The sequence below is a fragment of the Pantherophis guttatus genome, chromosome 10 (assembly GCF_059756535.1).
Source record: "Pantherophis guttatus breed Tessera chromosome 10, ASM5975653v1, whole genome shotgun sequence".
Lineage (NCBI taxonomy): Eukaryota > Metazoa > Chordata > Lepidosauria > Squamata > Colubridae > Pantherophis > Pantherophis guttatus.
Window position 1 is genome coordinate 28,049,899 of NC_142072.1, and position 18,579 is coordinate 28,068,477.

The 18,579-nt window shown below is 47.2% G+C and overlaps 1 protein-coding gene across 6 annotated transcripts in view; it reads right to left on the bottom strand.

Annotated features, from left to right (window-relative positions):
• Window positions 1-18,015, bottom strand: part of LOC117663256 (microtubule-actin cross-linking factor 1) — a 323,136-nt gene extending 305,121 nt beyond the window's left edge. For all 6 annotated transcript variants that reach the window (XM_034413270.3, XM_060691389.2, XM_060691390.2 and 3 more), the window contains exons 1-2: window positions 17,837-18,015; window positions 12,740-13,021 (exon numbers count right to left, since the gene is read on the bottom strand). In XM_034413270.3, the coding sequence (XP_034269161.2) occupies window positions 12,740-12,959 (220 nt within the window). In that variant the 5' untranslated portion in view covers window positions 12,960-13,021; window positions 17,837-18,015. The remainder of the gene's footprint in view (window positions 1-12,739; window positions 13,022-17,836) is intronic.
• Window positions 18,016-18,579: the final 564 nt, after the last annotated feature.

The window sequence follows — 18,579 nt, forward strand, 5'->3', positions numbered from 1 at the left end:
TATTGGTAACTGCTAATGCTCTTAAATGAGAGAGTCTGATATCATCCTATGAAAAATCCCAAATTCCACTCACTAGGCTATTTGGTCATAAAGTGCAACGTTATATGACTGCTGCCTTGCAATAGAAATTCCAGCACTTACAGTAACCATTATTAAGCAAACCACCATTAGTTGTTAAGTGAGGATGGTCACCATTTGCAACCTCCTGTCGGCTTCCCCATCACCTTTGCTTGTAGGAAGCCAGCAAAGAACCTCACAAATGATGATCATATGACTGCACGGACCCTGTGATCCAGATATGTACAAGGACCCACCATAAACACCACTTGTTCAGTACCGTTATTAAATTCAAACACTTGCTGAATGAGTGGTCATTAAATGAGGATGACCTGTACGTGGAAGGAACTATCTCAGACTCAATCCTACCAAGATCAAGCGGATATGGATGGTAGGGCCTCCTGGACCCGGGGATAGTCCGTTTTAACCTTAGATGGTGTAATGGGCAGCAGGACTAACCTTGAGGACCCGGGGGAGGAACTTCCAGGAAGACAGCGGTCAGGTCAAAGTACGTCCAGGGCAGAACTGTATTCTGAGAAAGCATCTCAGACACGGCCCTCCCTAGTTTTCATAAAGATGAGTGGAAGGAGTGGGGAAGAGCATTCAGACTTGCAAGACTGATGTCAGCCCTTCAAGGTATACCAGATTGGAAAACCAGAGTTATGAATGCCAATGTTGCTTTTATTATAAAGAGCACTAATGCTTTCGAAGTTGAATGTTGGGGAAGACACTTGAGAATACCACGGATAGCTGGTAAAACAAGCAAGTGGATCACTGAATAAATGAGCCAGAGGTCTCACTCAAGGCACAAGCAACCTGGCTCAAATTATTCTAGTTTGGACACATTATATGAAGACGCGGCTCCCTGGAGAAAGCGTGAATGCCTGGGAAAGGTGGAAGAAGAGAAGAAAAGAGAAGAGGGACACCAACAGCAGGAGGGGGGGATTTGATTAAAACAGCAATAAGTGGCTGCTGTTTCTCACCTCTAAACCCCTACATGGCAAAGGGCCAGCATATGTGTGGGACATCCTTGTCTCCCCTTATCTCTGCTTGCCCCATTGATCTAGCAGGGAAGGCCTGCTCTGGATCCCTTCTATTGGGCAATGCCATCCTGTGGGACCCGGAAGTCCTGCCGCCTTCGATGCAGCTGCTCTGTGGAGTAGAAACCCCCCACCCCGGTTAGCCTTTCTAATTCTCAGGCATTTGGGTGAAAACATTAACAAGCTCTGCTAAGTGACTGCTTGGCCAATTTGCTTTGGCATAATGGGAGTTTTTCTCTTGACCCTGAACTGTGGTTGTATGGATCACTATTTGATTGTAATTTGTTTGTGGACACATGGTTGAGATATGCAACCATACATGAGTAGCCCTCCAGTTACAACCTAAATTGAGCCCTGCAATTACGGTCCTAATCATGATAGTTGTAAAGCAGGTCACCACGTGAACAAGCCCAATTTTACAAGCTTTTTTTGCGGTGGTCAGTAAGCAAATATGGCAGCCATAAAGTGAACCCACTGAGGAGTCCTTGGTGTTCTCTGAGCTCAGTGATTTTCTTGCAGATGTTTCATTACCAAATTAAGTAACATCATCAGTGCTAGAAGGGAGTGGATTTGCTCTTATTTTTATCTACTAATGGCTTGTCCTGTCAGTTGAACCCATTGCTTGGTAGTTTTTACTAGAAACTAGAAGTAAATCATAGTCCCAAGGAATTAGCTGCAAATTAGGGGCGACATGATAGCAGTATCCCAGTATTTGAGGGGCTGCCACAAAGAAGAGGGGGTCAGCTTCTCCTGCTTGAGCAGGGGGCTGGACTATAAGACCTCCAAGGTCCCTTCCAGCTCTATTCTCTACTATAATTATTGGGGATGAGATCTTACCCCCCTCAGAAAGGGCTTGCAACTTGGGCGTCCTCCTGGACTCACGGCTGTCGTTGGATGATCATATGACGGCCGTAGCCAGGGGGGCTTTTTATCAGGTTCACCTGATCTCCCAGTTGCGTCCCTTTCTGGATCGGGACGCCTTGCGCACAGTCACCCACACCCTTGTCACTTCCCGTCTGGACTATTGTAACACTCTCTACATGGGGCTCCCCTTGAGAAGCACGCGGAGGCTCCAACTGGTCCAGAATGCGGCCACGCAAGTGATAATGGGGGCAACCCATCGCTCCCATGTAACACCTCTCTTGCGCGAGCTGCACTGGCTCCAGGTGGTCTTCCGGGTGCGTTTCAAGGTGTTGGTTACCACCTTTAAAGTGCTCCATGGCTTAGGGCCTGGATATTTACAGGACCGCCTGCTGCCACTGACTGCCTCCCACCGACCGATACGCTCCCACAGAGAGGGCCTCCTCAGGGTGCCATTGGCCAAACAATGTCGACTGGCGTCTCCCAGGGGGAGAATATTCAATAAACCACAATTAAACCTTACATTTACACAGTGTGTATAATGCAGTAACTGAGTCAAGGACACAAGGCCCACAGAATACAAAAGAGCACCACCTTCATTACTTCTGTGTTTGAGGTAAACATGTCTGTTTCCCAAAGCTTAAGAAGCACATTTTATTTTCAAAAGCAGTTCTTACCACAGATTATCACTTCCCAGAAAACTCAACAGCGTTTCCTTTATTTTGGAACAATCCACTCCACACATTCCAGCTGCCGACTCAAAACAAGGCCTCCGTTCCCCGTGCTTTCGCTGTCACACCATCAGCCAAGCTAAGTCTAGGACAGCTAACAAGACCGACTGAGCTGTAGTTTCCAGATGTCTCCATCTTAACTTGGCCACAGTGTTAATTAATGACCATTGTTACCATTAAGCATCGTGGCACATTTTGACAGGCAAACTTCCCTCTTCCCTCTTAATCCCGTGTAGTCAAAAACACTCCATGAGGTTGATGATAAAAGTTGTTGACAATATTGACCTTGCAGCTAAAGTGGCTCTGCTGGCCGAGGAGCTCACGCAAAATGGGTCGAAAACAGGCAACGTGGCACAAGAACACAACGGCCCCAATTCAACACAGGAAAAGGGAAGTGCAATGAAATGTGCAGCAACACCTGATAAAATGAATAAAGTTAATCTCTCCCATTCTTAAAACTCTACACAAGTAGTCCTTGATTTATGACCACAATTGAGCCCAAAATTTCTGTTGATAAGTGAGACAATTGTTAAGTGGGTTTTGCCCCGTCTTCTTGCCATAGTTGTTAAGTGAACCACTGCAGTTGTTGAGTAACCCAGTTGTTAAGTGAACCTGGCTTCCCCATGGACTTTGCTGGTCAGATGGTCGCAAAAGGGGATCACGTGACCCCAGGACACTGCAACCGTCATAAACACAAATCAGTTGCAAAGCAGCTGAATTTTGATCATGTGACGATACTGATGCTGCAGGAGTGGTAAGGGTGAAAACTGGTCATGTCACTTTTTTCAGTGTCATTATAACTTTGGTCACTAAATGAATGCAAGTTGAGGACTATGCTAGGGATGATACTTGCTTGGATTCATATGGAGGTTTCTTAATTATGATTTAACATGTCATACAACCCTAGCCAACTGTGGTTAATTCAGTAAAATATGATTAAGCAAACCACAGTTGAGTGCGTTGTTGGAACTAAGGTAGTGATTGTATGATTAATTAACTGTATTTTACCTAAGCCAATGTTTCAAGTTCCCACAACAACACACTGAACCATAAACTAACCAGCACAATGCAGTTTCACTGCATATTTAGTTCACTTGGGAGTATTCATCGGTTGTCATTGGAATTCCAAAAACAGATTGATTCAGCCAACTAATTTCACAGGAGCCAGATTTAGCTCTAAGCAGACCCAGAGTTACATCAAGTAGCTCTCCGAGTCTGCTGTATGATGAGTACCACTGACAATGGGTGGTCCTCCCAGTTGTGAAAGCAGGACTTCTCTAAGCAGCCCATCTTTCTGGCTATTTTCTAAACAAGCAGAAATGGGTGGGAGATGGATAATTCCCCCACCCCAGAATCTGGCTGTGGTGACATCATCCCCGATATGCTACAGCACATGAGGGTGGATTAAGTGACCAGAAAGGAGGTGGCTGGGTCATTGGAGACATGGGAACAGCCTGGCTGCATTCCCACAGCAAACTGCCAACCACATTTTTGACTGGTGTGCTATACAAACCCAGCCAGTTTGTACAGAGATGGCCTTTATCTGACATTATTATGTCTGTTTTGCTTGAATAAACAATTGGTCCATCTGGGCTGTGTGAGAAATCACTCATTTCTACACATCATTAGACAGGTTTTGCTAGAACAGAGCTACAGGAAGCCTCTATCTTCTGAGCCAGATTTTGGCTTCCCCCACACATTGGGCCCACAAACAGGCTGCAATTTGCTCAGGTTCCCGAGGAGAATCTATTTTGGACACTCAGCAACCAGCCTTCATTTGCAGCTGCTTGCAATGCCCCGCAGTCAGGTGATTGAAATTTATGATGGTTTTGCCAAAAACAGTGTTCCAGATTCCAGCAGAACCCATCTCATAAGGAACAATGGGTCTCTTAACAACAGTGGCATGTTCGCTTTATGACCACTGTAAAAGATGTCATAAAATTGGGTCCAGTTACGTAGTGATTGTTTTACGACAGTCATGACTTACGATTGATTATAATTGCAGGGCTCGGTCATGGTTGTAATTCGAGGACTACCAGTACCCAATATTAGCCCCTTCCTTCACACCTCTTCCCACTAGCCCAGGCAACTGAAAGCTCCTGGGGCAGGGACCTGATTCTCCTTGGGGGGGGGTGTCTTTCTGGGGCAGGGGAGACTGTCAGTGTTTCCTGGAAGCCCAAGCTCATTGCTGCAAAATTGCTAAAGCAGTGATGTCTCCTCCTGGGATGCAGGCAGGAGTGCATTCCCTGGTGTTAGGGCTTCACCCGGAGAAACTCTCCATCAGGTTCTCCCTTTCAAACCTGTATCACTGCACAACCTGAGAACTTCCACTGTTCAGATTTGCTAATGGATCCATGGAAATGCAGAAAGCCTGGAAAAGGCGTTGCCCCTTTCAAGGATCAGAAGAACGGGATTAAATTCCCAGGGACGGATGTCAACCAAAGCTCTTTACTTGGTGGAAAAAGTTCTTTCTCCAATCTGGCAAAATGGATCTCCCTCATTTTACAGAGATCAGCCCTCTTCTTTTAGCCTTTTGGATCTGCTCTATGTCCAGGCCTAATACTCTAGTCTTCCCCAGACCACTATCCTTTCCATGGGCTTCCAGCACTGCTGATGGGAGTTGTAGCTGAAGGGCGACTGGAGCAGTCCATAGCCCCCTCCTTTCAAATATTGGCATATTGATACTTTTTCCTTCCAAAGCATGTAGAAAACCTATCAATGGGTTTGCTAAGAATCGACTGTGATTTGATGACACATAATCAATCAATCAATCCCTTTCAAAGACATGGCAGTTTGAGCCATGATCTCGGCAGAAATACTTCAGGAATAATCCACCCTGGAGGCAGCCCCCACCCACACTTTCCTTTATGGAAATCTCTCCTGGGGGGGATGCGGGGGAGTGTTGAAAAGCAAAGATCGTGACTATGAGGGGAGTCAGCTGTTACATTATGACTATGCCCCACCCCCACCCCTCCTCTGACTGCCAGGCTGGCATGGAGAGGGAAGCAATTGCTGCTGAGGGAATCCATAGGAATCCAGTCCTAGGAAATGCAGAAGAGGGCGATCTGTTGCTCTCGTTCATTGGGACATTGTTGTAAAAGGCTACTTGATGGTGCCCAGACTCTTTCTCTGCCTCTCTGCACAATTGACACCGGGGCCTGTTGGGCAGAAGGCAGCAGCCTCTTCAGGTGGGGGGGAGGGGGGTGGATGAATGGCCTCCTTTCCCACCTTGGGGAGGAAACAATGGGAAGAAGGAGCAAGACAGGCAAAAGACAATGGAGTCTGCATAATGTACTGATAAAGGTACTGATCTGGAAACCAGGAGATGGTGAGTTCTATGTCCGGCTTAACCATGAAAGCCAAATGGGTGACTTTGGGTCAGTCCCTCTCTCTCAACCCAACCCACCTCACAGGGTTGTTGTGGTGAGGAAAATAGGAGGAGGAAGGTGTGTTAGGTATGTTTGCCCCCTTGAGTTACTTATAAAGTAATAAAAACAGAATAAAAACCTAATAAATAAATAAATAAAATAAGAGACACCCATTTCACCCCTTAACCCAATACTTAACTTCTTTCAGAAATGTCCATAAATACACCTCTGGCCATATTATCTCAAAAGCCAAATTATTATGGCTATTATAGAGCCATTCCTGAAGAATACTCAGCAATGCTGGTCAGGTCAAGTGTTATCTCAAGGCCTAATTATTGTCCAAATACCATGGGAAAACCTTTTGCCAGTTTATTCCACAATCTCTGCATTTCAATGACATTTTACCATATTTTCCACTTCTTGTGTCTGTCAGAGTATGAATATTCATAAACTGGAATAGATCAGCCAATGAAAAGGCATAGCAACTAAGTCAGCCAATTGGGCTGAGACAGACTGGAGCCAGGGCGTGTCGTAGTCTGCAGCTTCTGAGTTTGTGCAGAGAAACGAAACTGAAACCAGAATGTGAACTTGTGTGCTGTCTGCTCTGCTGAAATGAAACTAACTGTTCTCTCCTGCCTTGTGTTTTGCTTGTAAAAAGAATCTATATTGGTATTGTATTTTTATTCTTGTATATAAAGAAGTTAATGACTCGAGCTAAATCAGTTATCTGTGTCTGCTTCTGGATTTAATTCTTGCAAGAAACTCTGACAGTGTTATTTGGTACTGCCACATTTAAATTTTGCTTTTCTCCAACTATTGTGTTGTCTGCATGTTGCATTCCAGAAGTCAGTCTGTTTGAACTTGGAAATTCCAAATAATAATTCGGAAAACAAAATAGTCATGTTATTACTTTAAAGCTGCAAGAAAATTGCTGAGCCAGACTGAGGGAGTGAGGGTCCTTTGTTTGTTAAACATTGCCATATATTACAGCTTAATGCAGTGAGTAAAGCTGTCCCTGCCTTACTGAAACCCTACCAGGAAAAACACTGGAGCCTGATAAAAGAGCTTTCCTGCAGCAAACAAGGGTCCAGGGGCCCAGCAACAACTTGGGGCAATGGACCAGGATCAACTGATGGTGTCTTTGTGCCCAAGTCCCCATCCCCCACCCCGCTGGGTGATGCAGAGTGCTAGAGCTGCAAGGCAGCACAAAGATTGCTTGCAAGGGGGGTGGGATTGCAAGCCCAGCCATTTCAGACCACGGAATAAATCAGAAGAAGAAAAGTTGAGGCACTAATCTGGGACAGAGATGGATTCAGCTGAGAAAGAAAGCGGGGAGGGTCGTACCAGGAAAATGGTAGGTTCAAGAGAAAGGACGAGACAAATGCCGTATTCATGCCAGTTCTTTGCTTCTCCTGTCTGGCCCTGGCACTGGGCTGGAGGGGAAATTTACGGCTTCGAAGAGGCTCCACTTTTCAGACTCCCAGGGTTGCGCTTCCTTCCTTGACTCAGAATGTTTTACAACAGGCACTTTTAAGCTGGCCCAGGAGACGTCCCAGGAAATGGATAGGATGGCATCCCAATGGGCATGGATTCTGCTCCAACTCAGGGCCAGCCGAGTGTGGAAGCCCGTTTGCATCCAGGTCACAAAACAAAGATCCAGGTGGGTTGGTGAACTGGAAGCTCTGCTCAGTGGCTGCTCTTGGATGGTGTGCACACTTCCAATTAAAGGATTGTCAAATTCGTACAATCTCTTTTAGTACTTCTTCTTTTTAGACGTGGACCTTAAGAAAAATTATAGGGGCTCCTTGCTCTCTGATTGTTCTCATCTCAAATTCTTCTTCTCACCCTTTCCCAGTTTAACTAGAAAAATGTAGCTCTCCTCTTTACGATCCTCTTTGATTCTCTCACCTCCGTGCTATTTTATTTTAAATTGCCTTCCCTAAATTTAATCGCTTCCTTTTATTAAAGTGGTGACTATGACTAAACCATTCAGTTTAGAGGGAACCCCCCTCGCAGCACAATTCAATTCAGGTGAGATGAAATGTAGCAAATTTCCAAAGAGAAACACTTGACCAGAGGCCAATGGACCCAAAAGTGCTTCTTGGAAGAAGATGTTAACAGCTAAAACTTCTTCTGTGACTGAACCCTGGAGAGTGAGAGAAAAGCCAGCAAAGAAGACCAGGCGCTCCAGATGCTGGGAGTTGCAAGTACCTGGCATAAGAGCATCCTGCTCCTTATTGCATCGGTTCGGATGGATCTGTTCAAAAATGCTTCCCTTGCTGGAGAACTGTGCTAGTTATTTGATGCTCTAAATAAATGTTGATCGATTATGTGCCATCAAATCACTGCCGACTTGTAGCATCCAAATACATGTAGATAGATTTTTCTCTTCAACCAGCCCTTCCGATGGGGCTCTCGTTGCCACTGTTCTCTTCTCTTCTCTTCTCTTCTCTTCTCTTCTCTTCTCTTCTCTTCTCTTCTCTTCTCTTCTCTTCTCTTCTCTTCTCTTCTCTTCCCTTCCCTTCCCTTCCCTTCCCTTCCCTTCCCTTCCCTTCCCTTCCCTTCCCTTCCCTTCCCCTCCCCTCCTTCCCTTCCATCTTTCCCAGCATTAGAGCCTTTTCCAAGAAAGCTAAGTCTTTATATTGAATCACTTATGTGCTATCAGGTTGGTGATGACTCTTAGCAACCAGGTAGGTAAATTTTCTCCAGGGTGATCTGTCCCCAACCAAGTCCTTCAGACCTTCCAATTGTGTCCCCATGGCCACTTTAATTGAGTCCATCCACCTTCCTGCTGATCATCCGCTTCTTATCTCTCCTTCCACTTTTCCCAGCCTTCCTTAGAAAGCGGAGTCTTCACACAATCTGTCCAAAGTAGGAGCATTCCAAGGAACATTACAGCAGACTAAAACTTCACCATTTTTAAGATGATTTTCTCCCTGGAGTTTGTGTTTAGGTAAAAAGACAGCAGCTCTTTTTGCCACAGATAATGCTTTAGAGATAAAGAAAACTGTGCATATCTGGTAACAAAAGACTCTGAAAGAAAGTTTCATATATTTTTAAAAAGCTCCAAATGTATCCAATAAACTGTTGAGTAAATGGTTTAACCAAAGCAGAGAAAGTTGAGCTCTGAATACCAAGCAATCACTGGCAGGACAGGCTCATCCAGGAATTCAACTCCTGGCCACTTAGACAATAGACAGCAAACAGATAAATAAATCTCTTCAGGCAGAAAGCTGGCGAGAATCTTCTCCCCAATACCAAGTAGGGTCAGCCCACAGCCCCTTTTAGTATGAGGAGCTGATCAGTCCTGTACAACCCATTGAACACATGGGGGGGGTCATTGCCAATACTGGGGGCCTGCAATGCTCTTGGTGGCATCTCCTGGCTTTCAAAGTAAAAGGAATCATAATTGGCTACAGGAAGCCAAATAGCTCATAACATCTTTGGATAAACAAGATGGTTTTTTAAAGAAATTATCCCACCTTTATTATTGTTATAAATAACTCAAGGCAGCTGTAATACTGTTTTCCTTCCCCCTCTGATTTTCCCCATAACAATCCCCTCAGCATCCAGCCGGCTTTCCTGCCTTTTAGGAGATTTCAGTGGTTTTTACTTGAAAAAAAGGACACACACATACACACAGACGTTAATACATATTTTAAGCTTTTCTGACCACTGCATGATCACACCAAAACTTTCACACTCACTGCTTTTCTTATCTGTCAATGACCCTGCCCTGGCCCAGACCTACCCACCCAATCAGAAAGGGAACAGAAGGGCTTGGCAAGAGGGCAAGGATGGCACAGGCCCCACACTAGTCTGGCCCTTTTCCCTCCTCCTCACAGATGGCAGAATCAAGTAGGGCTTCAGAGCAGCCTGAGAATCCCATGGAAGGCCCTCACATTCTACATAGATACATACATACATACATACACACATACATACATACATTACATCTGGAACAGGGGAATTTGGTTAGGGCTGAGATGGGTAGGTAGGTAGATGGGAAAGTATTCCAAGGGTTGTCTATTGTGGAAGTTCCCTTCCACAATAACGTGTTGCACCAACAACTCTAATCTTAATATGATTCATCCTAGAAATAAGATGAGATCCTTTCCTCAGTTTGTTCAGTTTCTCAAATTATTTTAAGTCAATTTCACTTTTTAATCCAATTTTCAACATTCTTTATGCCAGGACTGCCCCCTCCCAACTCCCCTCCAGGAAGTCGCAAGGGTCTTTTGCAGCTTCTGAAATTTGAATGCAACCAACCAAATTATGGTGGATTTTCACCCTTTCAACAAACAAGCAGTAAAACAAAACAACCCTCAAATATTTAAGAAAAGGAAAAAAGAAAAAATACCGCAGGGCTCCCTTCTGGCGACATCACCTGTGCCCCCTTTGTGATTGGTGGAGGCCAAAATAGTCCTTTGCTCAACAAGGCATCTCAAAATCATATCTCTACATATAAAAACAATTTAATAGCAGCAATATATTCAATAAAGTATCGATAAAATTTCCAAACAGCAGAGAAATAAGATTTTAGTACAGAACTATAAAAAAATAATTTAGATTGACAATGAAAACAAAGGTAATCTCTTCTAAAAGGGAATATTTTATGCTATGAGAGCCACTGAAAAAGGACCATGTTTTATAGCAGGTTATTAGAAGGAATGGTGAAGAAAATGAAACGTCCTTTGACAAGAGTCCAGATCCAGGGAGCAACCACTGAGAAGGCTCCATTTCTGGTCTTGGAAAACAGTTTTTTGGGATAAGCTGACACACAGAGCAGCTTCTGGGCAACAAACCCAGGTCAGGTTCACATGGTAGGGGGTGGGTGGGCTTTCCAGACCTGATGCCCTGCTCTCAAGACCATCCCTCCTCTTTGGAACTCAGCCCTATAATTAGCAGAGAGCCAGGACAGCCTCCTCAGAAAGCAATCACTTGAGGTTGTACCTTCATGGAATTTTTTCAAGGGTGCATTCACGAATATGTTAGATACAATGATGGGATGCAGGTGGGATAGGGCTAACCTGCCATCTCCAGGAACCATGTTTATTTCATATTTACTAAATGAAACATGCCTCATGCAAACACTACAAAGGAGAAGGTATGAAGTACTGCTTCAACAGTTGATCAACTTCATGAACTCACACATGTAGCTTTATTGACAGCAATTAAGAATCAATAAAGCTACATGTGTGAGTTCATTGCCAGCTTTCAAAGTGCTTTTTCAGCTTCCCTATCAAGCCTCCAGTCCTGGGATTCTCTTAAGAGGTACCATCCAAAAGCTATCCAAGCCCAACCATGCTTAGCATCTGTGTACATTCATTGTTGTACATTGTTCTCTTCATCAAACAAACTCTGGGGGCCAAAGGTTGGTCTATGCCCAAAATGTGGAGCTGGACTTCAAAAAGAAAACATTTCATACCTACTTTTTCTGGGGGAAATAATCAGATTCCTGATCTTGGCTTATCTTAATTTTGGTTGGCTTGCTGGGCTTTTTCATTTACTTCTCCTTTACTTTTCACGATTGGGTGTTGGAACTTCATGCAACGAAACTGGTAGTTTGCAAAACCTTCTCAAGGTCTTAGCAACTACATTTCATTCATGAATTAAGCTGCTGTCTATCAATCAATCAAAACACAATCAATTAATTCCTCAAGGGATCTCAGTTTATATTCACAATGGTCAGGGATTATAGAGGCAGCATAGATTTGTCCTAGAAAAGATTACAGAGCCTAGACTGAAATATGCAAGGTTATTAAACCAGCCAAAATGGTGGCTGTGATTACACTTTGTACCTGCATCCCTTCCAAAGCACAATAAGAAATGGCAGAGCTCCATTCGTGCAGTCAGGGCCACCCTCTCACCTTTTGAGACATACACACCCGCCCCAGCAGCCACCTCGCAAAACTGGAAAGAAAACAATTCCTGAGCAGCAGTAAACAAGGAAATGATCTGCCAAGGAAATCTGCACGTATGTAAAATCAAAAGTACTGACACCAAGAAATGCTTTCCCTTATTTCTAGATAAGACAAGCAGGTTGCAGCTAGCTGCATCCATCTTACAAGAAGAAAGAAAGTCAGTACATGATTGTACATCATACAAATGACCCAAACCATAAACTGTACATCTTTCTCATCATATGATGTATCTAATACATTGTTTGTGTCTCACATGGGACAATGTCATGACCCAACTGACATCATGGCTTCCAGAAATTGCCTATGGAGAGAGAGAGAGACACATATGCAGTTCCTCACTTGAAGGATTTTTTAAGTATCCAAAGCCCACCATATTGGATGGCAAAATGACATTTTTTTGTGGTAGGCAGAGCACTCTTATTGTGATTAGAACCAAAAGTAACCAAAGGTAACTTAACCAATACACATCTAGGGCATCCCTGTGTCTTGGTTGAAAGTAGTTTTCTCCCCCTGCTCATGCTTTCCCTTCCTCTCTTCTTGGACAACCTTAAGACTCTACTGACATTCAAACAACCTTCCAGAAAAGGCATCCAGTTTCTGTACTTCTGTTCTGAGTATTTGTAGGACCTACTCCAGAAAGGATGATGCAGCCAAATTTGAAGGACTGGAGAAACCATCCAGAAGAACCCTACCGCCTGTAGATCTCTCATCTTCTGAAATCACCTGCTTAAATTCAGGGAGAGAACTATTTTTCTTACCAGCTACTCTGACCACAGCTCTCTCTGCTGGATCCAGAACGGAGTCTTGACTCTTCCGCTTCTTCTGCTCATGAAGAGGTAAATTCCAGGGCAAAGTGTCCCCTGGCGGGCAAGGAGAGAGACTGCCAGACCGCTCACTGCGATAGGACCGTTCGCTCTTGCAGGAACGCTCACTGCGGTAGGACCTCTCGCTGAGGGTCTCTTCATCAGAGGAAGACATGGCCCCAGGGAGGAAGACCCCGGCTGGCCCAGAGAGGCTGCTGAACCTTGGAAACCACCAACCTATGAAGAGACAGAATAGTCAGAAGGCTGAAAAAGGGAAGACAGATGTTGTTTGCCATCGAAGCAGCTGCTACACCCTTTGCAATGCTGGGGGGGAGGGGGGCTATCTAAAGTAACCATTTGTTTATTTGTTTAAATGATTCATATAGGTGCCAATCTCACAACAGTGTCTCTAGTCAATGAACAGAAGGTTACGAACCACAAGACAACATAATACAATTTAATGCAAAATAAATAAATAACATTCACAAAGAGCCAAGGTCCAAGAACCTGCCATCTTCACCATCTATGATAAAACAACCAACCAACCAATCAATAGACAACATTCGGGCCCTCCTCATCTGGGGGATGGGAAGGGTGTTCCACTGGACAGGAGCTGGGCAGAGAAGACCACGACTCCTGGGTGTCAGGCAAGAAGAATCAGGATCACACATGCTTCAGAAGATTCATTGCTCCAACTCATACACAAGAATGTGGTCAACTGATGGCCAGGACTAAATTGGTGCTAGGTAAGAGTCCAAGGGGGAGGGGGGGATTTGGATCATTTGTGAACATGTAAGGATTCTAGGTTGAGCCCTTTTTTAATTCTGCCCTCAGGTTCTGCCTGCTCTCCTCCTACCTTGGATCCCATAAGATGAATAGAAGGGACCTAGAGCAAACCCATCTTTGCCTTTGGAGCAGATCTGCATCTGAACTAGCCTGCAAATTGTTGTGATGCACTTTTGCCATTGTGGCACACTTCTCAGTTGACCCTTCCAAGGCAACCCAAGACCCAAAGGAAAGCTCTAATGCCTGTCGCCTTCTAACTCAAGTAGCATTAGCCTTTTTTCCAGACAGCGCCTTGTAAGGGAGGGAATGCCAAGGATCGGCCTTCACAGCAGGGATGAACCTTCAAACTGACCTCCAGACTGCACCCAGAAGAAAGCATTCTGGATGGATTCATTCCACAGCCCTAATTAAGTTAATTAAACTGCTACTATCTGGTTCTCATTGCTCTTAGTTGGTGTTAACTTTGCTTGGTGTGTATACGTGTAGTTTAGCATGCCTTCTGGATCCAGGCCATTTGGCTGTTTCAAGTTTGGTTGTATTATGTAAAGCCCACAAATTTAGCAAGCTAAGTGTGTTGCTTGAACATAGCCTCTCTGTGCAAAAACAAAAGGCCTTAAGGCTCTTAAAGACACTGCTCCAATTATTGTGCTAATTAATGACCTTGTGCATTTAGCATCTTTCACACTCAGGCTGCCTTGATCCATTATCCAGGGATGATGGGGGATTGAGCAAACTTATTCCAACTATGAAGGGTTCAAAGCAGAGGTGGGTTTCAGCAGGTTCTGACCAGTTCTGAAGAACCGGTAGCGGAAATTTTGAGTAGTTTGGAGAACTACGGTAGTAAAAATTCTGACTGGCCCCGCCCTCATCTAATCTCTGCTTCCCAAGTCCCAGCTGATCGTGAGAATTACCTTCCCCTGGAGTGGGGTGGGAATGGAGATTTTACAGTATCCTTCCCCTGCCACGCCCACCAAGCCACACCCACAGAACTGGTAGTAAAAAGTTTTGAAACCCACCACTGGTTCAAAGGGAATTTTGTCTAGGCAGGAGGTGGAGCTTAATCCAAAGAGAATTTTTCCTCCTCCCCCCTCTCTCTTATTACTTGAATTCAGGATTGCTGAATGATAGAGTTCAGTTTAATTCAGAAAATGAAGGCTTCCAAAGAAAGTTTCTTCAGGATGCATCCTTAAGGATGACCTGCTCTCTCTCAGGCGGCTTGGACTGCAGATGACAAATTAATGCAACTGGAACCATCTGAGGGCCCAGCAGTTCAGAGGCGGTGCTGGTGAAAAGATCCGTGCTGTTGAATCAAGCTCAGTTCCTGGTGGCCACAGCCATCCAATTCTCTTCAGCAGCAATTGAAAATGGTTTGCCACAGCTGTCTTCTATTTTTTTTCCCCAATTGTCTATCTAGATTTTCTGGTGATCCCTCAACCCCGCTTAATTTCCAAGATGGGAGAAGGATGGCTTAGAATTGCCACTTGCCCAGAATCTCAATACAACCAACAGATTTAATGCATCTTCCATGCTCTCGTGGTATGGAATCAAAAGAGTAAGGGGGAGGGGAGATAAATAACCTATTATTAGGTGAGCCTACAGGAGGGAGGGGCAACTTACAGAGTGGAAATGCTTTCTGGAGACTAAGATAGATGCCAGATAGGTGACGTTCACAATGTAGTAAAATACATTAAATAAGGCAGAAAACTGAGAAAAGCGAATCTTCCTTAATAGGCAGAGGCTGTCTTAAAAACAGGCTTCTGCAAAGTGGGCCGATTTTCACCCTGCAAGCTCACTAAAGGGTGTATTGGATGCTCTGCAAATCCAGTGACTGGAATCTCTTCCAGGCAGATCCTCTCCTCCCTATGAGGTCCTTTCATTCACTTTCCTTCCTGACAATTCAAGCCCTCATTTTGCCCATGGAACCCAAGTGGGCCAGGAAGCTATTGTTTTCATTTTAGGAGTTGCACCCCAGATTCACGTTGGGGTATAGCAGTGTGTGCAAGAAGACCACTCCTCCAAAAGGACTCATCCACTGAGCCACTCTTTGAAGGTTGTGTTCACGAGACACCAAACCAGGTCACTGCAGATCCAGGGGCTGCTTTGCCCCAAGTGCTAAATGTGACTAGATTTTTAATCATTGCTATTATTTTGATTTAGCCTGTATGGGAACACAGCCCCCGATTCAGAAAATAATTAATTCAGGAACCAAGCCCATGCTCAGAGTCACTTGTTGGGATGGCCAGCCATGTAAACTGGATAAATAAATGAATATGTTGTGAAAATGAGCCACTGAGAGTTGCTGATTTGGTTTTACATTCTTTCTGTAGCCTCTACAAGGAGATCAAGAAATCAGGCATGGCACCAGTGGCACCGATTCATTAGGACTCACCTCCCCCTTCATAAAAAAAATAAGCAGGGAATAAGAAATCATCAGGAGGAGAATTCTTGCTCTGAAATAGGCTTATAGAGGCTTCCCAATTTAGTGTCAGCTCTGCCTCCTTTCGGGACTGTCTCCAGTCAACGGTACAGCTTTGTTCTAAGGCAAATTGGGGCAAGAGGGGGGGAGAGCTGGGTCAGGAGGGATTCTTAAATCCTTAGAACAAGGCAAGGCATGCCCAGCTCTCTGTCCTAGCTAGGCCCACTTGCCTTGGGTGGTGCAAGTAAAGGGGGACGGGGATACACCAGCCCCAACAACACACCTGCCTCCAGAGGCTACAATGCAGGAGGGGACGCAGCTCCCAGCATTTCACAGATCAAGTGCGATGGGCTCCCAGCCTGACACACACAAAGAAGTTGCTGCTGGATTTCTTGACTGGATCCCTCATGCCAGAGAGTCTGGGCAGAAAGGCACTCTGCGCGTTCTCTGTTGTTCTCTCATAAGCCTTCTACAAGTAGAAACGTGACCCAAAAGCAAATCCCAGAACAAAGACCCAGAAAGCCCAAATTAAGCCCTGTATGATTCTTACAGATCTGGGCAGCTTAGTTGTTTTGGAAAACAAAGCCAGCCTTGTCCAGATTGGTGCTAAACATTTTTCTCGCAGGTGCCCCCTCCTTCCAATACAATCCCTCACAGCGCGGTTTTTCCTTGCAGGAAGATGGAGCTCCTTTATGTGCCACCATTATGCCGAGGATAGCTTCTCTTTATTTATTACACCTCTGCCCCACAGCCTGAGGGGGGGGGATCCTGAACATGAACGCCTTTTATTATCCAAGATGCTCAGTGAGAAAAGGATGGAAAGGATGGAAGAGAGGAGGGGGGTGGGGAGGAAGGAGCATCCCTCATTTTGGGCAGGAGAAATGCTTTGATACTATGATACACCCCACCCCCCCACCCCCGCCAGCTGCTCAGCTTGGCCTCAAGCGAAGACCTCTGCCTCTTTGAGTAAGCGAGTGGAGTGTGTTGAAAGGTGTCCCCCTCCCACCCCGGTCCCACAACCGCTGGAGCCAAATTGGGGAGATCTTCCTTTCTCTCAGGCGTTTGTTCGGAAACATACAAAAGATCATAAATGGTGGATGTCTTAAATCCCCGGACAGTCAGATTAATCACATTTAAACCAACCCAGGATTTCATTCTGCAGGACCATCAGGCACAAAACAGCATTAAAACGAGACGGAGGCACCCCAATAGCGGCAACATGACCAGCTGCTCCCTCCAGAAGCGGCATCTCTACAGAGAACGGCCGGACCTTAAGATCGCTGCGGGTGGCGCGCTCGCTTCCCGATGAGGGGGGTCGTTCAAAGGGGGGATGAAGACCAAGAGGGAGGCGCTGTGCTTGTGAGTAAACCATTCATTTAGTGGGGGCGAACAAAGAGCCTCGCGCATTTCCAAGCTTTCAACCCAAAGGGGGGGGGGGCGAGGCCGGTACCCGAGAAGCCCTTTTCGCATCCGATTGTCCCGCATTTGCCTCTAAAATCCCCGGCAGGGGCGGAAGCGCTTCCAAGGGCCCCCCTGCTTTTCCAGAGAGGCCCCGAGTTCCCGGGCACCCCCCCACTCCGCCAACGCCGGGAAGGCGGCACCCCCGGGCGCTCCAGCGCGGCGACGGAGAAGCGGCGCGCAGCGGGATGCCCGGAACCCCCGGCCGGTCCGGGGCTGCAGCGCGAGCAGCAGGTGGCGAAGGGCCGGGCTTCCTCGCTGCCGGCTACTCTCGCGGAGCCCCCCTCGCCCGGCCGGAGGGGCTGCCGCGCCGCCCGCAGCCTCCGCCGCCCCGGCTCGGCTCGGCTCGGCTCGGCTGCCGCGGTGGGTGGAGGGGCCGCCGCCCAGCTTACCGAGGCGCTGCCCTGGACACCGCTCCGCGCTCCCCCGACGGCCGAGCGACACCCGGGAGCCCCGCCAGCCAGCGAGTCAAGCGGCCAGAGCCCAGCCCGCCAGCCGGCCGCCTCCCTCCTCTGGCCGCTGCCGCACAAGCGCCGCCCCCGCCGCTGCCTCGCCCGCCCCGCCCCGCGACGCCTCCGCCGAACCGAGGCTGGGCGCGGGCTCCGCACGGGCGGCCTCCCCGGAGACCCCGCCAGGCCCGCCGGTGGCGCCGCCGAGAAGAGGCCCCCCAGCCTGCCCGTCGATGCCCGCGGGAGGGCGGGGGCTCCGAGCATGCGCCAGGCAGCCCCTCCGGCCGGGATGCGCGCTGCTGGGCGCCGGGAGGGAGGCTCTCCCGCCGACCGGCCTCCCCGCTCCAGCCCGGGGGCGACGGGGCAAAGCGGCCCGCTTCTCCGGGGACTAAAGCCCGCCAACGCCCCCTCCCAGCCCCAGCCCCGCCACTCCGGAGCCGCCCCGCCTGCTGGAGGGCTCGGGAAGCCCGGCCGACGATGCCGGGCTGAGCCCCAACTCCTGCGCTGCCTGCTCGGACCAGCGGGGGATGCTGGGAACTGTAGTCCGGCCTCCTCTGGCAAGCCCCCCTCTTCTCACCCCCTCCACCCCAGCCACACCTGCCCTTCTGGGCTCCCCCAAAACGGAGCCCTCCCCATCTGGCAGCCCCACAGCCCTTGAGCCAGGAGGAGGAAGAGGACACCTGGGC